General features: G+C 37.3%; 1 protein-coding gene across 1 annotated transcript in view; it reads left to right on the top strand.

Moving 5' to 3' along the window:
* The window catches only part of KCNT2 (potassium sodium-activated channel subfamily T member 2), a 1,342,824-nt gene that overhangs the window by 111,087 nt on the left and 1,208,170 nt on the right, over positions 1-23,567 (top strand). The window contains 2 exon segments of the mRNA XM_040262901.1: positions 19,010-19,089; positions 21,169-21,268. Coding sequence (XP_040118835.1) covers positions 19,010-19,089; positions 21,169-21,268 — 180 coding nt within the window.

Here is a 23,567-nt window from a genome sequence, read left to right as displayed (position 1 = left end):
TGTCCTTATGTAAAGGGGAAATTTGATCACACAGAGACACCAGTGATGCTTGAACTCAGAGGAAGGACCCTGTGAGGACACAGTCAGAGGTTGCCGTCTGCCAGCCAAGGAGAAATCAACCCACTGGCCCCTTGATCTTAGGCTTCCAGCCTCCAGAACTAAGAAAATAAACTTAAGTCATGCGGGTATTTTGTTATGGCAGCTCTAGAAAGCTAATATCACAAGTCTCAGTGTCAGTTTATTTCTTCCATGGCCAAGGTGGCTGAGTGCATTCACCATCTTCTGCAAGTTTGTTTCCCTCAGTGCATGCACTAACGATGTATATTGTCTTTCAACAACCCTGGTTCTCTCTAGGGGATTTATGTGGGAGATTTCTGTTGCGCTCTTCATGGGGTTTTTCTTTGCCAGGTCTCCTGTCAAAAGATAAACTCCATATCATCAAAAATTGGCAGATTACACCATTGTGAACAGCAGAGTTAATAATCATTTATTTCTCTGATTTCTTAATTTCTTGTCTTTTCTGACTTCCAAAGGATTTCTCTTACTTTCCTGATAGCTAAGACATACATGTTAAAAAGTGGTGTGTCGTGTGTATGTTTAATACTGTTTTTTTAACTTTTCAAGGTATTTCATTTGGGGAGAGTTTATGGAGTGTGTTTTATGATATTGTCGAAAGCAAAATCCTGAATTACTTTGAAGGTTTTTTTTTTTTCTTTTGTGATGAAGCAATTTTCTCTTTTCTGCATGTTGCCAATGTGATCCTAGTTACTTGTTTGCTTTTTGATTCAGCTGGCTTGTCATTAAACTCAGAGACAATCTATATTAAGTAATTCCCAGTGTCTCTGATTGGGCTCCCTGGAAGTAAACCCAATTATCCAGCTCATGGTGAAGGAGGTGGATCTGGGTGCTATATTTTCATGTGCATCATATTCAGTTATATGTACTTAATCATGATACAGTCTCAGCAATAATATTTATTTACTAAATTAGTTGAAGCTGAAATAGCCAATTTTTCTTATGTAAATAAATTTTAATCCAACAAATTCCAAATGTATCTATCATTGTGGTATATGAAATACACCATTTTAGTGTGTTTTATAATCAGAAAAAAAAAAACACACAATAGCTTAAAAAATAGAAAATTTGTGGTCAAAAGTGAAAGTGTTATTTGCTTAGTCTTATCTGACTCTTTGCAATCCCATGGACTGTAGCCCACCAGGCTCCTCTGTCCATGGGATTTCCCAGGCAAGAATACTGGAGTGGGTTGTGATTTCCTGCTCCAGGGGATCTTCTCAACCCAGGGACTGAACCTACTTTTCCTGAATTGGCAGTTGGGTTCTTTACTACTGAGCCACCAGGGAAGCCCACATGATGTGAGATAGAGTTTCAATTTCTTTTTTTCCTATTTGTATGCCTATTAAAAAAAATATTTAAAGTGTCTCTTTTTCCTATTGATCGTTCATAATGTTTTTGTTTCATAATAATATTTAGTAAATGCATGAGTCAATTTCTTGACTGTTGTAGTCCCCTAATCAATTTTTCTTTGTGCCGTGCTTAGAATCTTTTGATTACCATAGGATCCTAGGTCTTGATATCCGTCAGGTAGAGGACATCTACTGTTTATTCTTCTTCACAAAATATCTTGTTTACTCTTTCACCATCTATAGAATCAGCTTATCAGGTTCCACAAAATTGCCTATGTGATTTAGATTGGAATTTTATGTAATTTTTGGTTTATTTTATAGTATAAATACCAAATTGTTTATCAAAGCAATTGGGACAACTTAAATTATGCTGATAATTAATGAGAAACCCTTATTAATTTGAGAAAGAACTTTTAGAGTATAATTTCCAAAAGGTTAAAAAACATGTCCCTCATACAAATATGAACTGAAATGTCAAAACTTATACTCAACTCATTAATTAATGAAGGATACAGCACTAATTTCAAACTGGTAGAGTATTGAAGAAGCTAGGTATTTCTAGGCAATGCTAAAATAAGATGTCTGGGTTAGTAGTCCCACTTCTAGAAGTTCTGTGGAACGTTTGGTGTTTTTTCTTTTGTTTTGTGGAGATTTGTTGCTTAACTACTTGACACAACTCTACTCACTAAGATCTGTTCCTTCACTGTTGAAGAAATGCACAGAAAATGTAAAGTCAAGGTGAGCAGTTTATTAAAAGAACATCTGGAAACCTTTTTTCCTGCTTCCAAATTTTGGATACTTTTTCTGAAAAAACTGACAGAAAAAAATTGACAACAAATGTTTCTGTAATATAACATTTTCACATTTTTCACCATTGTCTATCTTTTTTGGACAATTTTATGAAAAAAAAAAAAAACATTGGGAAAATTCTCTGAGAGAAGTTATTTGCCTGTTAAAATAATGAGATAATAAACAGATTTTTAGATCACTGTTTTATTATTTGTCATCTACATAAGTTTAAATTAATTTTATATTTACATTTTATGTTCTTTAGTAAAAATATAGATGATATACTTATTATTTATTAGAAAAAAATACATGATTATTTTCCTGTATTTTTTTCATAATCAGCCAACAAATCTTAGTTACACAATTCCATAAGGTAATTGTGGGAAAATGGTGGCTCTTTAATACAGGGAACCATAGAAGAACACCATACAGTTGTTAACAATAATGATCTAGACTCACATTCTCTATGTTTGAGTAACATAATTATGTTATAAATCTGCAGGTATTTAAATAATTGAAATGTCAACAGACATTTGTAGATAAAGCAAAACTAAGTTTATTTAAACTCCTTGAAGCTAGGGATTAAACATTAGCCATGTTTCATAGGATAATGTTAAAAGTAATACCTTTATTATAGTTTGGAATAAGTGCAAGAGGGTCTTTTATGGTGAAAGGGGTTTCAAATGATCAAAATTCATGATAAGTCCCTTTCAACTGGCGGAAACAATAAAGTGAGGGTAATAAGACTATGAAAGTAACGAGTAAATAAGTAATTGAACGAGTAATAAGACTATGAAAGTCTTGTAAATAAGTGATGTATATTGTTCCCAGTAAGTTGATCTGGAGAGATTTTCTGGAGTAAAACAGTGAAGTTATTTATTGCTTTATATCCTTATTTTTCCTAAGCAAATGCTTCTTGGAGGAATCTTCAGTTCAGTTCAGTCACTCAGTCGTGTCTGACTCTCTGTGACCCCATGGACCACAGCACGCCAGGCCTCCCTGTCCATCGCCAACTCCTGGAGTTTACTCAGTCTCATGTCCATTAAGTCAGTGATGCTCTCTAACCATCTCATCCTCTGTCATTCTCTTCTTTTTTCTGCCTTCAATCTTTCCCAGCATCAGGGTCTTTTCAGATGAGTCTGTTCGTTGCATCAGATGGCCAAAGTATTGGAGTTTCAACTTCAGCATCAGGCCTTCCAATGAATCTTCAGGACTGATTTCCTTTAGGATAGACTGTTTGGATCTTCTTGCAGTCCAAGGGACACTCAAGAGTCTTCTCCAACACCACAGTTCAAAAGCATCAATTCTTCAGTGCTCAGCTTTCTTCATAATTCAAATCTCACATCCATACATGACTACTGGAAAAACCATAGCTTTGACTAGACAGACATTTGTTGGCAAAGTAATGTCTCTGGATTTTAATATGCTGTCTAGTTTGGTCATACTTCCCTGGTGGCTCAGACGATAAAGCATCTGTCTACAATGCCGGAGACCCGGGTTCAATCCCTGGGTCGGGAAGATCCCCTGGAGAAGGAAATGGCAATCCACTCCAGTACTGTTGCCTGGAAAACCCCATGGACAGAGGAGCTTGGTAGGCTACAGTCCATGGGGTCGCAAAGAGTTGGACACGAATGAGCGACTTCACTCACTCACTAGTTTGGTCATAACTTTTCTTCCAAGGAGTAAGCGTCTTTTTATTTCATGGCTGCAGTCACCATCTGCAGTGATTTTGGAGCCCAGAAAAATAAAATCTGCCACTGTTTCCACATCTATTTTCCATGAAGTGATGGGACCAGATGCCATGATCTTTGTTTTCTGAATGTTGAGTTTTAAGCCAACTTTTTCACTCTCCTCTTTCACGTTCATCAAGAGTCTCTTTAGTTCTTCTTCACTTTCTGCCATAAGGGTGGTGTCATCTTGGAGGAATCAACTACATCAAATTGACATCAGCGATCCACAGTTTTTGTTTTCCTTCCATAAATATTTGTTCTCAGAACACTTTTTAACTATCAGCATTTCAGAAAAAAAATTATTTGCTATTGTCTAGTTGTTTGTCTCACATAGAAAGTATCTCTTTAACTTTTATAACAACCATGTTAATGAAAGTAATATCCACATTTTGTAGAGAATGAAAGTTAGGAAATCTGGTAGTCAAATGCATATCATTTGATCCCAAAGTCTGTTCTCTTATCCCTCTTAGCCATTATGCTAAAGTAAACAAAAGGAACAAACAAAAGAACATACCAGCACATGACTGTGGGGATGAAGTCAGTTTCCCTAGAAAACACAGTCATTTATTGTAGTATTTATTGAGTGAAATTCTATTTGTTACTATTTTCTCCCTCTTTTGCCAGGTTGTCCAACCATGTCTTTAATAGTATTCAACCCGTATGATTTTTCTATTAAAAGTCATGTATGTTATTCAAGTGCAACTTCCCTGGTGGGTCACATGGTAAAAAATCTACCTGCAATGTAGGAGACCTGAGTTCAATCCCTGGGCCAGGAAGATCCCCTGGAGAAAGAAATGGTTACCCACTCCAGTGTTCTTGCCTGGAGAATGCTATGGATAGAGGAACCTGACAGACAACAGTCCGTGGAGTCACAATGAGTCAGACATGACTGAACAACTAACACTGCCACTTTTCATGTTACTTAAGGAAGAATATTAAGTGATAAAAGAAATCCTAAAGAAATATATGTCCTCAGTGAAGTGTGTCTATTACTGACCTGGAACTTTTTCCTTTGAGGTGCAGAATGGAAGAGGCTGCTTGGAGGACTGATCTGAAATCTAATGTCACTGGTGCAAAGAAATAAAACTAAAAGGTGCTACTTTCACTGCATGAGCAAGTCTCCATATAGTTTCCAATTTCATACTAACAACCAGCATCTGTTGCACATGACCAGACTATTTGAGATCCAATGAGTCACTCCCCCAAAACAAACACATTTCTCCTCAAGCTGGGGTTTGCTACTTGATCATGCCACCCATTCAGAGCAGTCCTGGGCTGTGGGAGCATCATTATAGTTTCCTTCAAGGTTTTAAAATGACTGATGCAAGAGTCCAATCTGAGTTAGAAATTACATGGTGTCTTCTTTCCTCTTCTTGTAAGTATACAGAAAAAGAAAAGAGAATTTATACATTGTAGTTGATGGGAGATTTGATTAGGTGGTTGTTAGGTTTGTAGTGGGGTTGTGCTACCTATAAGCTTCTAAATCATTCTGTGAATAACAGCTTTATATTTTAATAATATATGTTTACATGTATGCATGTTATACTGGAGTGAGTTGCCATTTCCTTCTTCAGGATATCTTCCCAACCCAGGGATCAAACCCAGGTCTTTTGCATTCCAGGCAGATTCTTTACCGCTGTGCCACCCCCGAAGCATAAATTTATACCCAAAGCTAAATCCTCTCCTAGCTTTGTTTATCTTTTGCTTCCCATGCTTAGGTTTAAAAATTGAGATTACTTAAATTTAATTATTTTGAACACAATGGGGAAGTACAGAGAGCAGGTCTTGAAAATGAGCATTGCACATCAGGACATGAGTTTTTAAACTGAAGAAAAACTTGAATACAAAAGTATTCTTGGGTTCACTTCTAATTTGTTTTCCCCTGGAAGCCACAAGACTGTGTGTTTCCAGTTACTGGCAAGCTGTGATTACCAAGGAATAACAAAAGCATAAATGCAGTATTGAGGGGCATCAGCGTTATGTTACCCAGAATGAAAGAAAACTGATGAGTGATTAGCACCCCAGAATCTTTCCTCATTACATTACATATATTTCCTCATTACATGTATCACTGATCCTGCTCACAGTGCCAGTTATCTTGCTGTATCTCACTGAGCACACTGTTCGCTGAACTCTGAGTAGGCAAGGCATGAGCTTACCCAAAGAGGCTGGAAGAAATCTCAAGGAGTTGCAAGACACGTTTATTATTGCCTGGATGATGCAGCAGCCATAGCTGCAGCCGTAACATAACCTAACACAATACAACCTCTCTCCTGACTGGCACAGTGGCCATAACAGTATCCTCTCCTGCTGCTGCAGCAGCCTTCGCAGTAGACACACTATATTTTGTCGTCTCATGGCTGACCCAGTGGACACAGGCCAATGACACAGCAGCAGTGCCACTCCGTTTTAGGTGGAGCTCACATATCCCTACAGCACAAAGTAGCTCCTAACCAAGCCAGTACCTCCTGAAGGTATGCACACTGCTGTAAGTGATCTCAGCTGTTATATAATCATTATTTACAAACTGTGGGGCAAGGAAGCCTGAACACTCCATCTTGGCTAACTTGCTCTCTCCCCACACATCACTATATATATATATATATATAAACACACACATCACTACTGCTACTGCTGCTGCTAAGTCACTTCAGTCGTGTCCGACTTTGTGTGACCCCATAGACGGCAGCCCATCAGGCTCCCCCGTCCCTGGGATTCTCCAGGTAAGAACACTGGAGTGGGTTGCCATTTCCTTCTCCAATGCATGAAAGTGAAAAGTGAAAGGGAAGTCGCTCAGTCGTATCTGACTCTTCGCGACCCCATGGACTGCAGCCTACCAGGCTCCTCTGTCCATGGGATTTTCCAGGCAAGAGTACTGGAGTAGGGTGCCATCACCTTCTCCGAAACACATCACAATGTATATACATATATATATTTAAATACACATATGTACATGCACATATATGCATATATATATGCATATAGTAGATGATTTAATTTTCTGAAAATAGCATTATTTAAAACTTTATTTTTACAGTGCAGAAAATGCTATTGAAAGTCTCCAGAATTAATCTCTGCCTCCTTATCACTTCAGTTCAGTCGCTCGGTCATGTCCGACTCTTCGCAACCCCATGAACCGCAGCTCACCAGGCCTCCCTGTCCATTACCAACTCCCAGAGTTTACCCAACCCCATGTCCACTGAGTCAGTGATGCCATCTAACCATCTCATCCTCTGTTGTCCCCTTCTCCTCCTGCCCTCAATCTTTCCCAACATCAGGATCTTTTCAAATGAGTCAGCTCTTTGCATCAGGTGGCCAAAGTATTGGAGTTTCAGCTTCAACATCAGTCCTTCCAATGAACACCCAGGCCTGATCTCTTTAGGATGGACTGATTGGATCTCCTACAATCCAAGGGACTCTCAAGAGTCTTCCCCAACACCACAGTTCAAAAGCATCAATTCCTCTGCACTCAGCTTTCTTTACAGTGCAACTCTCACATCCATACATGACTACTGGAAAAGCCATAGCCTTGACTAGACAGACCTTTGTTGACAAAGTAATGTCTCTGCTTTTTAATATGCTGTCTAATTTGCTCATAACTTACCTTCTAAGGAATAAGTGAAGTGAAGTGAAGTGAAGTCGCTTAGTCATGTCTGACTCTTTGCGACCCCATAGACTGTAGCATACCAGGCTCCTCTGTCCATGGGATTTTCCAGGCAATAGTCCTGGAGTGGATTGCCATTTCCTTCTCCAAGAGATCTTCCCAAACCAGGGATTTAACCTGGCTCTACCGCATTGTACAGACACTTTACCATCTGAGCCACCAGGGAAGCTAAGGAGTAAGCGTCTTTTAATTTCATGGCTGCAATCACCCATCCACAGTCATTTTGGAACCCAGAAAAATAAAGTCAGCCACGGTTTCCACTGTTCCCCATCTATTTGCCATGAAGTGATGGGACTGGATGCCATGATCTTAGTTTTATGAATGTTGATCTTTAAGCCAACTTTTTCACTCTCCTCTTTCACTTTCATCAAGAGACTCTTTAGTTCTTCTTCACTTTCTGCCATAAGAGTGGTGTCATCTACATATCTGAGGTTATTGATATTTCTGCTGGCAATCTTGATTCCAGCTTGTGCTTCTTCCAGCCCAGCATTTCCCCTGATGTACTCTGCATATAAGTTAAATAAGCAGGGTGACAATATAAAGGCTTGACGTACTCCTTTTCCCAATTTGAACCAGTCTGTTGTTCCATGTCCAGTTCTAACTGTTGCCTCCTTAGTAGCTGTTACTAATGGAGATGGGAAAGTTAAGCATGTATAATTATGAAAAGAATAAGATGGACAGAAAGATGTTAGCAAGTGACTTAAGAGAGACTCCATAGAGTTTTAAAAATGAGGTTATTGGTGCAAATAGCAAAGACTGGAAGCCAAGCAGAGGCTCCTTTGAAGCACTTGAGCTTGAACAATCTAAACCAATTCTGCGGGGATGAAAAACTGATAGTAGGCTCATTTATTTATTTTTTTACAAGGTTCCATTTGAATGGTTCAGTTCAGTTCAGTTCAGTTCATTTGCTCCATCACACCTGACTGTTTGCAACCCCATTGACTGCAGTAGGCCATACCTCCCTGTCCATCACCAACTCCTGGAGTTTACTCAAGCTCATGTCCATTGAATTGGTGATGCCATCCAGCCATCTCATCCTCTGTCGTCCCCTTCTCCTCCCATCTTTAATCTTTCCCAGCATCAGGATCTTTTCAAATGAGTCAGTTCTTCCCATCAGCTGGCCAAAGTATTGGAGTTTCAGCTTCAACACCCGTCCTTTCAATGAACACCCAGGATTGATTTCCTTGCAATCCAAGGGACTTTCAAGAGTCTTCTCCAACACCACTGTTCAAAAGCATGAATTCTTCAGTGCGCACCTTTCTTTATAGTCCAACTCTCACATCCATACATGACTACTGGAAAAACCATAGCCTTGACTAGACAGAACTTTGATGGCAAAATAATGGCTCTGCTTTTTTAAATGCTGTCTAGTGTGGTCATAACTTTCCTGCCAAGGAGTAAGTGCCTTTTAATTTCATGGCTGAAGTCACCATCTGCAGTGATTTTGAAGCCCCCTAAAATAAAGTCTGACACTGTTTCCACTGTTTCCCCATCTATTTGCCATGAAATGATGGACCTGATGCCATGATATTAGTTTTCTGATTGTTGACCTTTAAGCAGTTTTTCACTGTTCTCTTTCACTTTCATCAAGAGGCTCTTTAGTTCTTCTTCACTTTCTACCATAAGGGTGGTGTCATCTGCATATTTGAGGTTATTGATATTTCTCCCTGCAATCTTGATTCCAGCTTGTGCTTCTTCCAGCCCAGCATTTCTCATGATGTACTCTGCATATAAATTAAATAGGCACGGTGACAATATACAGCTTTGATGAACTCCTTTTCCTATTTGGAGCCAGTCTGTTGTTCCATGTGCAGTTCTAACTGTTGCTTCCTGAGCTGCATACAGATTTCTCAAGAGGCAGTTCAGGTGGTCTGGTATTCCCATCTCTTTCAGAATTTTCCACAGTTTATTGTTATCTGCACAGTCAAAGGCTTTGGCATACTCAAAATTGGTAGCTCTGTTAAATAATTTAGTTACCAGAAGTTAGGAGTGAATATTTGGAAATGGATAAGAACCTGCTTTAGAGTCAACAGTCAAAGGGCAGAATTAAACAAACACTTCTCAGTATCCCTGTGATGGTCTGGTATTTGCAGTGCTCTTTCGTAATACTTCACAGATAACCTGAAACTCTCCTAATAATGAAAAATTAACTTGAAGAGAAGGAAGGAAGCAAGAAGTAGTAACTGAAAGACCAGTGTCCCAATTCTGTCTCAGTACTAGCTATAAATCTGGGCAAATCACTAAAATTACTTGAATTAAACTTTTTTTAAAATAAAATAAAAGTGATGGCTGCTTTAGTCAAGTCATAGCAACACTGTAAAAATTAATAAATCAACAGTAGTGGAATTTTTTTTCTAAATGTTTATTAAATCATGGGGAGATGGTACAAATAAACAAGCACATCCAAATTAATTTTTAAAAAATTCATGGAATTGCTGGGGGCCAGCGTGAGGAATCCCACCAGTGACAAGGTCATGTGGAAGGAAGCCTCACCAAACGCAAGGACGTGCTCAGCTTCAGGGTTTACCCCTGGAATTTCCTGAGCATCCACCCACCAAGACCAGAATCTGCCTGCTTTACTGTGTTATGCTTTCCACCTACTCTTCCGTCATTAACAGGGGGCTGTCCCCCCACCACCTTTTTCTGGAAAAAATTAGAGCTTTTAGATAATAAATCTCCTGGGCATAATATGAGTGTTTCAATCCAGAAACCCCTCTGATGGCTTTCTAGCCTGCCTGCAGGACTCGTACAGCTGTGCATGTGATTGTTTGAGGCCTCCCAACTACGGGAGGCACAGGAAGCTTAAAACATCCTAGGAATGTAGGGGTTCTGAGGAATCAAAATCATTAGACTAGGACTGATTAAAGGTTTCATTTGTTGAGCCAATACTTGCTGCCAAATTTTCATATCTTTTATAGATATAGGAAATATATAGAAAAACAGGTAGTAGACCTGGTATTAGCAACATTAGATCTTTGAGTTAAGTACTTTCTTTGTTATAACCCACTGCACCTTTGTTCTACAGGAATGTGACCTTATTTAGTACTTTGAGGGTGATGCAGAGTAAAGAAAAAACACTTTCAGGGAAAGGGAGTTTTCTGGTTGATAGACAATTATCCAGGAAGAGAGCCATAAAAATATTAACAGGCCTCTTGGCCAGAAGATAATGTAAACCACCTGAGACCTTTTGTATATGGGAGGGTATGCAAAAAGAAAGCCTTGTTTGTCTCAATGAGGGTCAGGACTGCTGCCCCTGCATAACTCTGCATATTCCACTATTTCTTTATATACAACTTGGGGTATATAAGCTGATTTTGAAAAATTGTTTTCGAAGTCTTTCACTGCTGGGCTTCCCCATGTCGTTCTTTTCTCCCCTTTATGGCTGAATTCCCATCTGGGGCATGGAGGCTCGCCATGTCTACTTACTTGCTCCAGCTTCTAAGATCCATAAGAGAGGGAGCCCAAGGTGGGGCACTCTCTGATATTCAAACGGATGCCGGTGGCCTAACGTAGATGGTGCAAGCTCCTAGTCTGGAACTTTATTGGCTCTCCACATATACCAAGTTATTCAGCCTCTTTTCTCCACTTAATTTTCCTACTATACTATTTCTTCCTAATCTAATCTTATATCTCTAAATAAATAAGTTTTTCCTCGCCAACGCCGTCCCCGCTTCGAATTCCCTGGATCCACCGGGGCTGGACCCCGGCAAATGACCATTAATCACAAGGCAAACCAAGTTGGAGTAAGGAAGAGATTTCAAGGATTCAGCCCACAGAAACCCAAGTATTTTATCCTTAAGTAGTTAATAACCTAAGGAAGAAAAGTAAGATGACTTTATTTCTTCCAGGGGACTAGCACTAGGTGTCCTTAAGGTTTGTATCGAAGAAAGAACTCGGGACCACACTACCTCTTCATTCAGGCAATGAATAGAAATAGGTCCCTAGTAGGTGTAAAGAAATTTAAACATTTAAGACATAAGCATGAACAAAATGCAGTATGGTCCCCACCCTCATAGAGTTTACATTCTAATGGACTTATGTCGTATTACTGAGAAGTGCTACCCTCACCATCGTGAAGAGTGATTGGAAGAGAATGACAGCAGTTAGACCAGAAAGTCCAGATCAACACTCCCTTGTTTGAAATGAGTGCAGTAATTGTAAAACTGATACATGGACAGTATCAGAGGAAAGCAGGAAGGGAACAGCACCAAGGAGACACAGAAGAATAATTTTCCTTAGGTAATGATCTGTGTCTACTGTGAGTTCCCAAAGAGAATATCTGCAAAACTGGCATCGTAAACAGAGTCCAAGGTATTATCAATGCTCAAAAAAAAAAAAAAAAAGGGAAGAAAGGAAGTGTTCCTGAAAGACTGGTGCATTAACAACCTGGGTCACCATTATTTTTTTCTATTTTAAAGTTAGTAAAGGGGAATTTTAAGACTGAAATAGGAAAATTGCTTTTCAACAAGATATTGCATAATTTTTATGCTAAATTCAAGTAAGCAACAGAAAATGGGAAAAAAATATTGAAATCAGTATTAAGTCTTTGATATTGTTAAGGCAAATTGATGATGGTTATGCAAAAAAAAAAAAAAAACCTACAATACTAAGAATTGTTCTAGAAAGTAAAACATCTGGGAGATTTTCAGTTTATATTTGAAGAATAGTATAAAGATAATAGCACATGAATCTTAGTTATGAACATAGAATAAAAGCTTCTAAAATAAAAGAAAATGAATCCAGCAGTAAATTACATAAATAGTTCGCTATTACAAAAACAATATTCCACGACTGAAAAAAAACAGTTGTCTAACATAAAAACACCTAAAAACTGGGCTTTCTTAATAACTCAGGTAGTAAAGAAACTGCCTGCAATGTAAGAGACCTGAGTTTGATCTCTGGGTTGGGAAGATCCCCTGTCAGAGGGCATAGCAACCCACTCTAATATTCTTGGCTGGAGAATCCCAAGGACAGAGGAGCCTTGCAGTCTACAGTCCAATGGGTCACAAAGAGTTGAACATGATTGAGCGACTAAGCACATGACAATATAAAAACAACTAAAATAATTTACCAAGTCAATAAATCAAGAAAAAAACAAAAACACACCATCAACTGATAGATTCAAGATTTTTTTTAAGAATCAGCATTCATTTATTCCTATTATGATTTTTAGTAAAATATAAGTATTCATTGCAATTTCATTGTCAATAATGTAATTACTTCTAAAGCACTAGATGCCTTCTAGGAAAACATACAATGGTTATTTGATTATTGTTTTCATCAAAAAGTTCTAGTCGATGTAATAAGACAAAAACAATGAAAAGGGAATACAGATATTGGAAATTTTCAGACGACATGATTGTCTGCCTAGAAAACAAAAAATAAGTGTGAAAAATATCACTACCTATAAGAGAGTTCAACATGGTTGTCAATTACAATATCAAAAAAAGTTAAATGTCAGAACACCACAGTTTTAGAATAGTAAACAAAATTATAGAATCTGCCCAAATAAAGCAACAACCAGCATATTATTAACCAATGGTAACGTATGTCAGTAGGAATAGATATGGCGTAGTAATGATTGCAATTCTACTTTATTTTTATTAACTACAATCACATATCCACTGCTATATTGGTATAAATGAGACAAAATGATCTTAAATTTTATTTTGAGTATAAAAATGTGAAAAATGACATTATAAGGAGTAATGAGGGCAGATTTGCTCTAGTGTATTGTTCAAAACTGTATGGTTTTAGAATACGCTAAAATTACCTACTGGATAGAGGTCAGTTCAGATAAAGTTAGATGGGAGGAAAGAATTCATTAACTTAGAGAAAAGAAGGAAGAGAAGAAGGAAGGGAAAAAAGGAAGGGAGGGAGGAAGGGAAACAAGAAAAGAGGGAGGAAGTAAGTAAAAGCACATTTAAATCTGGAAAGTGAACTACTAAGAGGATATTTAAAATCAGCTAAAATCATGAAAAAAAATAGGAAAGATAAAAACTAAATTCTGTCCCACCCAACTCCCTGAGTACTAGAGAAATATCTGGTGCTGGATAGTTCCCAAAATATATACTATACTAGGTGAGGAAGCAACAGTTAGAACTGGACATGGAACAACAGACTGGTTCCAAATAGGAAAAGGAGTACGTCAAGGCTGCATATTGTCACCCTGCTTATTTAACTTCTGTGCAGAGTACATCATGAGAAACGCTGGGCTGGAAGAAGCACAAGCTGGAATCAAGATTACTGGGAGAAAAATCAATAACCTCAGATATGCAGATGACACCACCCTTCTGGCAGAAAGTGAAGAGGAACCAAAAAGCCTCTTGATGAAAATGAAAGAGGAGAGTGAAAAAGTTGGCTTAAAGCTCAACATTCAGAAAACGAAGATCATGGCATCTGGTCCCATCACTTCATGGGAAATAGATGGGGAAACAGTGGAAACAGTGTCAGACTTTATTTTTTGGGGCTCCAAAATCACTGCAGATGGTGACTGCAGCCATGAATGTAAAAGACGCTTACTCCTTGGAAGAAAAGTTATGATCAACCTAGATAGCATATTGAATCAAAACATAGACGTTACTTTGCCAACAAAGGTCCGTCTAGTCAAGGCTATGGTTTTTCCTGTGGTCATGTATGGATGTGAGAGTTGGACTGTGAAGAAAGCTGAGCACTAAAGAATTGATGCTTTTGAACTGTGGTGTTGGAGAAGACTCTTGAGAGTCCATTCTGAAGGAGATCTGCCCTGAGTGTTCTTTGGAGGGAATGATGCTGAAGCTGAAACTCCAGTACTTTGGCCACCTCATTCAAAGCGTTGACTCATTGGAAAAGACTCTGATGCTGGGAGGGATTGGGGGCAGGAGGAGAAGGGGACAACAGAGGATGAGATGGCTGGATGGCATCACTGACTCGATGGACATGAGTCTGAGTGAACTCTGGGAGTTGATGATGGACAGGGAGGCCTGGCGTGCTGCAATTCATGGAATCGCAGAGTCGGACATGACTGAGCCACTGAACTGAACTGAACTGAAGCTGCCTGGATTCCTGTACAGTTGTCATGAATCAAATAAGTCTCCCTTCTATATTATAAATAATAAATCTAAATGACATTTTTTTGTACCTGATGGAAGACAGGGTTCAAAAAGTGTTTTGCTTATTTTTTGTTTTTCTCATTTTACCTTTGAAAAGTGTTTGTATGAATGTATGCTTTAATATCATCCATGTTCTGCAGTGATGTTGACTCAAATCACTAGATTAATTAGCTCTGTTGCTTCGCATGATATTATAATGAGAATGGAATTTGAAAGTTATTTAATGAGAGACCTTACACCATGCAAAATCATTTTCACTTCAGGAAAAAATCCAGTCGCTTGCAAGCTGTTACTTAGTCTTTGGCACATTTATGTGTATTGGAGAATGCTCAACTGTATAGTTTCAGAACTGGGTAATATCATTCATAATTCTCATATGTCCTATAGCTAATCCTATACATCACATTATGAATCATCTCATTTTAATATGATGGTCATTTCAGTGTTTAAAGACAGCCCTTGAGTAAGGTTAAACATTTCCAGTTCCTTAAACTTGTCCTTATATGAAATGCTTTCCAGATACTCATTGTTTGCTTAAGGATTTAGACGATCTCATTTTAGTTAAAATACGCACCTCTGCTGTATACCCAGTACTGCACTCCAGGTATTATCTGAAGAATGCACTGATACTATTATAAGCTTGATAATTCTAGGGAGCAAATCTACATGGCTTTTGTTTTATTACTTGTATAATAACCATATGTCCTTCTCAAATTTGCTTTTGTATCCATAGCAAATTTGAATTAATGTAGCTTAATATCATCGTCACTGTTACTTTATTAAAAAGAACTTTCTTTCACTTGATCAACAAGGGAAGCAAGTCCAGTGATGGCTTTCCAAGATGCCAGTGGAGTTGTGGGTCTTTATGTGTGTGCATGTATTTTGCAGCGTTTGTGAGTGTGAAGGTTTGCATATATATGTGGGGGTGTATGCATGGGCACAGGCATGCATATAGAGATGCTCTGCTAGAAGATATTACTGCAATATCCATGGCTTGTTTCTAGAGAAATTAACAAGAAAGAGAATCTTGATTTTGGTCATTTTACACATAAAGTAAAAACCAAAAAACAGTAGTCACAAAAGAATTCAAAAGAAAGAAAATGTTGATGGGTGAGAATATTGTCTTTAGGAATAAGAGATAAGGAGCAATTCAAGGTTAGCAATTGATAACAAAAGCCCTTTGTTTTTACTGCATAAAAGATTGCTTTAAAATATTCATAGATCTTTTTGAATATGCACCTTAGAATTTAGGAGTGAAATATTTCTCTAGGACATGAACATCTTCCTATGTCAATTATTTTCTCTCCAGTTTTTATCTCTCAAGTATCCCTACAAAACAAAATGCAAACAAAAAGCCAACCCCCAAACTATCTACTTTATATAGATTACATTATCAAAATTTTGTGATATTTAGTTCAGTTCAGTCACTCAGTCATGTCCAACTCTTTGTGACGCCATGGACTGCACCATGCCAGGCCTCCTTATCCATCACCAACTCCCAGAGTTTACTCAAACTCATGTCCATTGAGTTGGTGATGCCATCCAACCTTCTCATCCTCTGTCGCCCCCTTCTCCTCCCATCTTGAATCCTTCCCAGAATTAGGGTCTTTTCTAATGAGTCAGTTCTTTATATCAGTTGACCAAAATATTGGAGTTTCAGCTTCAGCATCAGTCCTTCCAATGAATATTCAGGACTGATTTCCTTTAGGATGGACTGGTTGGATCTCTTTGCAGTTCAAGGGACTCTCAAGGGTTTTCTTCAACACCACACCTCAAAGCATCAATTCTTTGGTGTTCATCTTTCATTATAAGCCAGGTCTCACATCCATACATGACTACTGGAAAATTCATGGCCTTGAATAGACTGACTTTTGTTGGCAAAGTAATGGCTCTGCTTTTTAATATGCTGTCTAGGATGGTTATAACTTTTCTTCCCAGAAGCGAGTGGCTTTTAATTTCCTGGTTGCAGTCACCATCTGTGGTGATTTTGGAGCCCCCCCAAAATAAAGTCCATCACTGTTTCTATTGTTTCCCCATCTATTTGCCATGATGTGATGGGACCAGATGCCATAATCTTTGTTTTCTGAATGTTGAGTTTTAAGCCAACTTTTTCACTTTCTTCTTTCACTTTCATCAAGAGGCTCTTTAGTTCTTTGCTTTCTGCCATAGGGTGGTGCCATCTTCATATATGAGGTTATTAATATTTCTCCCGGCAATCTTGATTCCAGCTTGTGCTTCATCCAGCCCAGCCTTTCTCAAGATGTTCTCTGCATATAAGTTAAATAAGCAGGGTGACAATACACAGCCTTGACGTACTCCTTTTCCTATTTGGAACCAGTCTGTTGTTCCATGTCCAGTTCTAACTGTTGCTTCCTGACCTGCATACAGATTTCTCAAGAGGCAGGTCAGGTGGTCTGGTATTCCCATCTCTTTCAGCATTTTCCAGAGTTTGTAGTGGTCCATACAGTCAAGGGCTTTGGCATAATCAATAAAGTAGAAGTAGATTTTTTTTCTGGAACTCTCTTGCTTTTTCGATGATCCAACGGATGTTGGCAATTTGACCTCTGGTTCCTCTGACGTTTCTAAAGCCAACTTGAACATCTGGAAGTTCATGGTTCATGTACTGTTGAAGACTGGCTTGGAGAATTTTGAGCAGTACTTTATTAGCGTGTGAGATGAGTGCAATTGTGTGGTAGTTTGGGCATTCTTTGGTATTGCCTTTCTTTAGAATTGGAATGAAAACTGACCTTTTCTAGTCCTGTGGCCATTGCTGAGTTTTCCAAATTTGCTCACATATTGAATGCAGCACTTTCGCAGCATCATCTTTCAGGACTTGAAATAGCTCAACTAGAATTCCATCAACTCCACTAGCTTTATTCACAGTGATGCTTCTTAAAGCCCACTTGACTTCACCTTCCAGTATGTCTGGCTCTAGGTGAGTGATCACACCATCGTGATTATCTGGGTCGTGAAGATCTTTTTTGTACAGTTCTTCTGTGAATTTTTGCCACCTCTTCTTAATATCTTCTGCTTATGTTAAATCCACACCATTTCTGTCCTTTATTGTTCCTATCTCTGCATAAAGTGTTCCATTGGTATCTCTAATTTTCTTGAAGAGATCTCTTGTCTTTCCCATTCTGTTGTTTTCCTCTATTTCTTTGGATTGATAGCTGAGGAAGGCTTCCTTAGCTCTCCTTGCTATTCTTTGGAACTCTGCATTCAAATGGTATATCTTTCCTTTTCTCCTTTGGCTTTGGCTTCTCTTTTATTCACAGCTATTTGTAAGGCATCCCCAGACAACCAGTTTGCCTTTTTGCATTTCTTTTCCTTGGGGATGGTCTTGATCCCTGTCTCCTGTGCTATGTCATGAACCTCCATCCATAGTTCTTCAGGAAAAGTTAAGTATTTTTTGTGTTTGTGAGCATTAAACTGTTTTCTAACTGTTCTTGAAATCTTAACTTATAGTAAATGTATTTAAGATTATTTGAGAAAATTTCAGATGATGATTATTCACAATTCACCAAGTTTGAACACAGTTGCTTTTTACTCAGTATTTTGAAAATTTTATTTTTGCACTATCATTTAAGAGGAGTTGCTAGAATTCAGGGAGAGCGCAAAAGCATTTATTAGAATGCTACTGTGTTTTAGAGTGTTGATACCAGTTGATAGTGATTAAAGGTAGAATATTCAGTCCCTTAAATGATCTATCTGGTTGGTAACTTACCTCTGGTGACTTTAATGTTCCACTTGCCAGTACCACTCCTTTGTTGATCAAGCAATATTTAATATGAGACAGATAAATAAGAAAGTAAAGTGTCCCATATGTCATGTCCCAAAATAGGCTCAAGGTAAAGAGAAGCCTTGCTAAAATTCTATTTCCAAGCCCAGTCCCTTAAGATTCAGTTGATCTGGGGTGGTTAGTTCATCCTCACTTTTTTAAGCATCCAGTTGATTCTTAAGACAGGGAAAAAATTGGGACCACACTGATGAAAAATTATTCCTCAAACATATATGAAAGACTTTTGCATTATTGCTGTTTTGAGCTACCAGGAAAGCCCTGAATCATACATACCACTCATTTATCTAGTAATACAGATAACTGAATTAACTGCATATGATATTTAAACTGAGTATATCTTTAAAATTAGAACATAACTGGTACTCTCCAAAAAATCAGTGTTTTAACTCACTTCTCATTTTCTATGGTGGGGATTCGCTCAAATTATATAATGTATTACATCACATAATTTATTTTTATTTTCATATATCTTACTGTTTAGCTTAATTGTGTTCTTATTTTTTTGTTTGCAGGGTGCAAGTTGAATTTTATATGAATGAAAACACATTTAAAGAGAGACTAAAGTTATTTTTTATCAAAAACCAGAGATCAAGTAAGTCTTTCATTTTATTCCCCTGTCTATATTTTGTATATATGTTCACTGTAATAAAAAATACAGCTATACAGTCCTTTTTCAAAATATCTTTTATATACAAGAATAAACTTGATAATCTTCTCTGTCAGGCATTAATGTTTAAAAAGCAGTAGATGTTGCCTCTGGTGACGTCAAAGTATCTTGACACCTTTACATCTTCAAGTCTGGTATCATTTAGTAGACTTCTGAGTGGACCATTTGGATTGATAGAAATACTGAGGAAAATCATTTAAATGAGGGTTCCCCATATTTTCACTGTGAGAGACACCTAAAGCTTGTTTTGAGGAGACTCTGGTGATTCCAGGTGACCATAATGGGGACTAATTTTCTGGTTTAGTGTTTAGTAGGGGTGAGTTTACCTATCACATCTAATAGCAAGAAGCATGTAGGATGTCCTGAAATGTACAACACCTTCTCCTGGAGATTTAAAATCATAAAGTGCAGAGCCAAGCTCAGCATATAACATCCCAGGAATTCTTGCCATAAAATACATTTGGGAAACTTTGGAACTTCAAGAGGGCATGAAATTGGCATAGTCACTGACCTCCTCAGCCTGTTCAGGGTTGAAGTGTCAGTCATACTTCATACCTCTCCACAATACCATGTATTTTTGAAAAGTTATATATAGTGAACCAGTATGCAATGTTTTTTTCATGTGATTATTGCTTAAGATGTCAATAAGCAATGGAAATAGTTTGCTGTAGACTTTACTATTTCACAGTTTTGACCTCTGAATCCTGGTTGAATGTGCTTCTGTGGGTTCATAGAGAAAAACTTGAGTTATGAGAAGTTGCCTGAATACTGGCCACAGGAAGTATTTCAATCTGTAAGGCACACGAATTACAGAATCTTAATGGCTGGTTAGTTCAGGGTTAGGTTAAGTGCTTCTCTAATCTGATTGGTTAGAGGTTGCACCAATAGATATTACTTGAAGAGTCCACATCATTTGAAGGTTTCCTTTATTTTAGTACTAAAAATTCTGTCTCTCCAGGCCAGAAAGAATACCCAGCTTTGATTAAACTATCATTTAAGGAGACCAGTTCTATAAAACCAGGGCAATTTCATTAACAGTTTAAAAGACTTTATTAAGAAACTAACCTGTATGTACCTAGCATTTTAATAGGAAAACCAAGGAAAAATTATGCAATTAATAAGCATTAACCTTTTACTGTTAAATATTACCTTAAGTACACTCACCTACAGCAGAGTAAAAACAAAATGGCATTTCATTTGTAGATTTTATTAAGAAACAATTATTGGAAGACCTTTCTCAGAATTGTATTCATAATGTGTAAATCTGGTACCACCTGATAATTGCAGGGAAGGTAATGCTTCTATTAATCAGATTTTAAGCACATTTTGCTTAATGTTAATTAGTCTTCTCCAACATCAACTATCACAGCCATGTACAAAGATATGTCCATGGCTGCGTTATTTCCCACAAAAATTTTTTTTTAAGATTTCATCAGTATTTAAACCTATAATGAAAAGTTAGTTGAATCTCAAAAATGGCAGTGTGAGTGTGTATATTTCCCATTATATGCTGTTAGGATTTCTCGGTAATTCTATAATTACTATCTAAATGTATAATACATAATTATATATGATTATAATTTCTGTATAATCAAATCTGCAAGGTGCTCAGAAGATACAAAGTTTATAACTTTCCTTGTGAATTTATAAGCAGCTAGATTTTCTGGCTAATTAAAATTTATTCCCAAATTTATAGATCTATAAAATGGTTAAACTTTTAAGCATACCTAAACCAATCTTGTTTGGATATGATTTTTATGGCTTTGAATGCTCAAAAGTTGAATTACTTAGTGTATAATATCCACTATTGTGGTTCATACAAGCTGTCATTCTCATTTTTTGTTTCAATCTTCAGGCACTTAGAACTTCAGAGTGGGTATACAATTATGGTAGTGTAGTTTCTAAACATAATTTAAGTGCTGTACTTGATATTTTTGACAATTCTTTTTAGTTATCTGTGAACTGAGTTTAAATGAAAATCCAATTTCTGTTGTTTGTTTAAAGGTCTAAGAATACGTCTGTTCAATTTTTCTCTCAAATTATTAAGCTGCTTATTATACATAATCCGAGTGCTACTAGAAAACCCTTCACAAGGAAATGAATGGTAAGGTGTCTTTGTCTGATTTTCTGCAATATTATTTTGATTAGTTTAAGTTGTATTATAAGTTTTGAGGTAAAACTGGTAATAACATTGCATTAGTTTTAGGTACACAACATAATGGTTCAATCTTTGTATACATCACAATAAGTCTAGTTACCATACATTATCATATAATCCATCTCCTTTACCCATTTTGTCCCCATCCTCACCCTTTCCCTCTGACAACCAGCAGTCTATGAGTTTTGTTTCATTAGCTTGTTTTCTTTTTTCTGTTTACATGCAAGTGAAATCATATGGCATCTGTCTTTCCTCTGACTTATTTTATTCAACATAGTGCTCTCTGGGTCCTACCGTGTTGTCACCAATGTCAAGCTTTCCTTCTTTTTATGGCTGAATGATCTTCTACTGTGTGTGTGTGTGTGTGTGCATCTTCTTTATTCCTACATTCATCAATAAACACTTGAGTTGTTTCCATATCTTAGCTATTGTAAACACTACTGCAATGAACATAAGCGTGTGTATATCTTTTTGAATTAGAGTTTTTGAGTTTGGGGAGGGGGGTATAAATACTCAAAAGTAGAACAGTTGGATTATATGGTAGTTTTATTTACAATTTTTTTTTTGAGGAGCCACTATACTCTTTTCCATAGTGACTTCACCAATTTACATTCTCACAAATCATGTAAGAGGATTCCCTTTTCTCTAAAACTTTCAACACTTTTTCTTTTTATTATGATCATTCTAACAGGTATGAGGTGATTTCTCATTGTGATTTCAAGTTGTATTTCCCTAATACTTCGATTTCCCTAGCAATGTTGAGAACCTTTTCATGTATCTGTTGGACATCTGCATATCTTCTTTGAAAAAGTGTCTATCTGGATTCTGTGACAATTTTTATTCTTTTTTTGTTTGTTTGTTTTACTATTGAGTTGAATGAGTTCTTTAATATTTTGAGTATTAACTCCTTTTCAGATATACAATTTGGAAATATTTTCCCATTCTAGGTTGCTTTTTCATTTTATTGATGGTATGCTTTCCTGTGCAGTAGCTTTTCAGTTTGAAATAGTCCCACTTCTTTTTTCTTTTTTTCTTTTTTTTGCCTTGGTTGCCTTTGCTTTTGACATCAGATTCAAAAAATCATCACCAAGGCCTATACCAAAGGACTTACCACCTGTTTTCTTCTAGGAATCTTATGGTTTGGTTTCACACCTTACATTCAAGTCTTTCATCCATTTGGGGTTAATTTTTATATATTGTGTAAGACCGTGGTCTTTGTTGTTGCTCTGCTTCACAGGTGGCTCAGTGGTAAACAGTGCATCTGCCAGTGCAGGAAACATGGGTTCAATCCCTTGATCAGGAATATCCTCTGGAGAAAAAAATGGCAACCCACTCCAGTATTCTTGCCAGGAGAACCCCATGGACAGAGGAGCCTGGTTGGGCCACGGTCCAGGGGGTTCACAAAGAGTTGGACAGAGCAACAACAACAAAGATAGTGGTCTAGTTTCATTTTTTTATGTGTGTTCTATTTTCCCAGCTCAATATATTGAAGAGACTGTCTTTTCCTCATTGTATATTCATAGCTCCTTTGTCATATATTACTTGACTGTATATGTGAGTATTTATTGTTGGGCTCTATATTCCGTTTCATTGCTCTATGTATGTTTTTAATGTCAATACCATGCCATTTTTGTTGCTATAGTTTTGAGTACAGTTTGAAATCAGGGAGCATGATTCCTCTAGGCTTGTTCTTCTTTCTCAAGGTGCTTGGCTATTTAGGGTTTTTTGTGGTTCCATAGAAATCTTTAAATTGTTTGTTTTAGTATTGTGAAAATGTCATTGGAATTTTGATAGAGATTACTGTGAATCTGTAGATTGCTTCGGATAGTATGGACATTATAACAATACTAATTCTTCCAATCCCTGGGCACAGGATATCTTTCTATTTCTTTGTGTCTTATTTATTGAATAATTTATTTTGTCAGTGTCATAGTTTTCAGCATACAGGTCCTTTCACCTCCTTGACTAAATTTGCTTCTAAGAATTTTATTCTTTCTGATGCAATTGTAAATGAGGTTGCTTTCTTAATTTCTCTTTCTGATATTCCATTATAATTTATAGACATGCACAGATTTATGTGCAGTTGTTCTACGTATCCACAGAGAGTTGGTTCCAGGACCAAAGCACAATACCAAAATCCACAGATGTGCAAGTCACTTACATGAAATGGCATAATATTTGCATATAATCCATGAACATCCTTGCATATACTCTATGTCATCTCTAAATTGCTTATAATACAAAT

The sequence above is a fragment of the Oryx dammah genome, unplaced genomic scaffold, assembly GCF_014754425.2.
Source record: "Oryx dammah isolate SB20612 unplaced genomic scaffold, SCBI_Odam_1.1 HiC_scaffold_21, whole genome shotgun sequence".
NCBI lineage: Eukaryota > Metazoa > Chordata > Mammalia > Artiodactyla > Bovidae > Oryx > Oryx dammah.
Note: the sequence above shows the minus strand (reverse complement) of the source record. Positions and strands in the feature narration are given on the sequence as shown.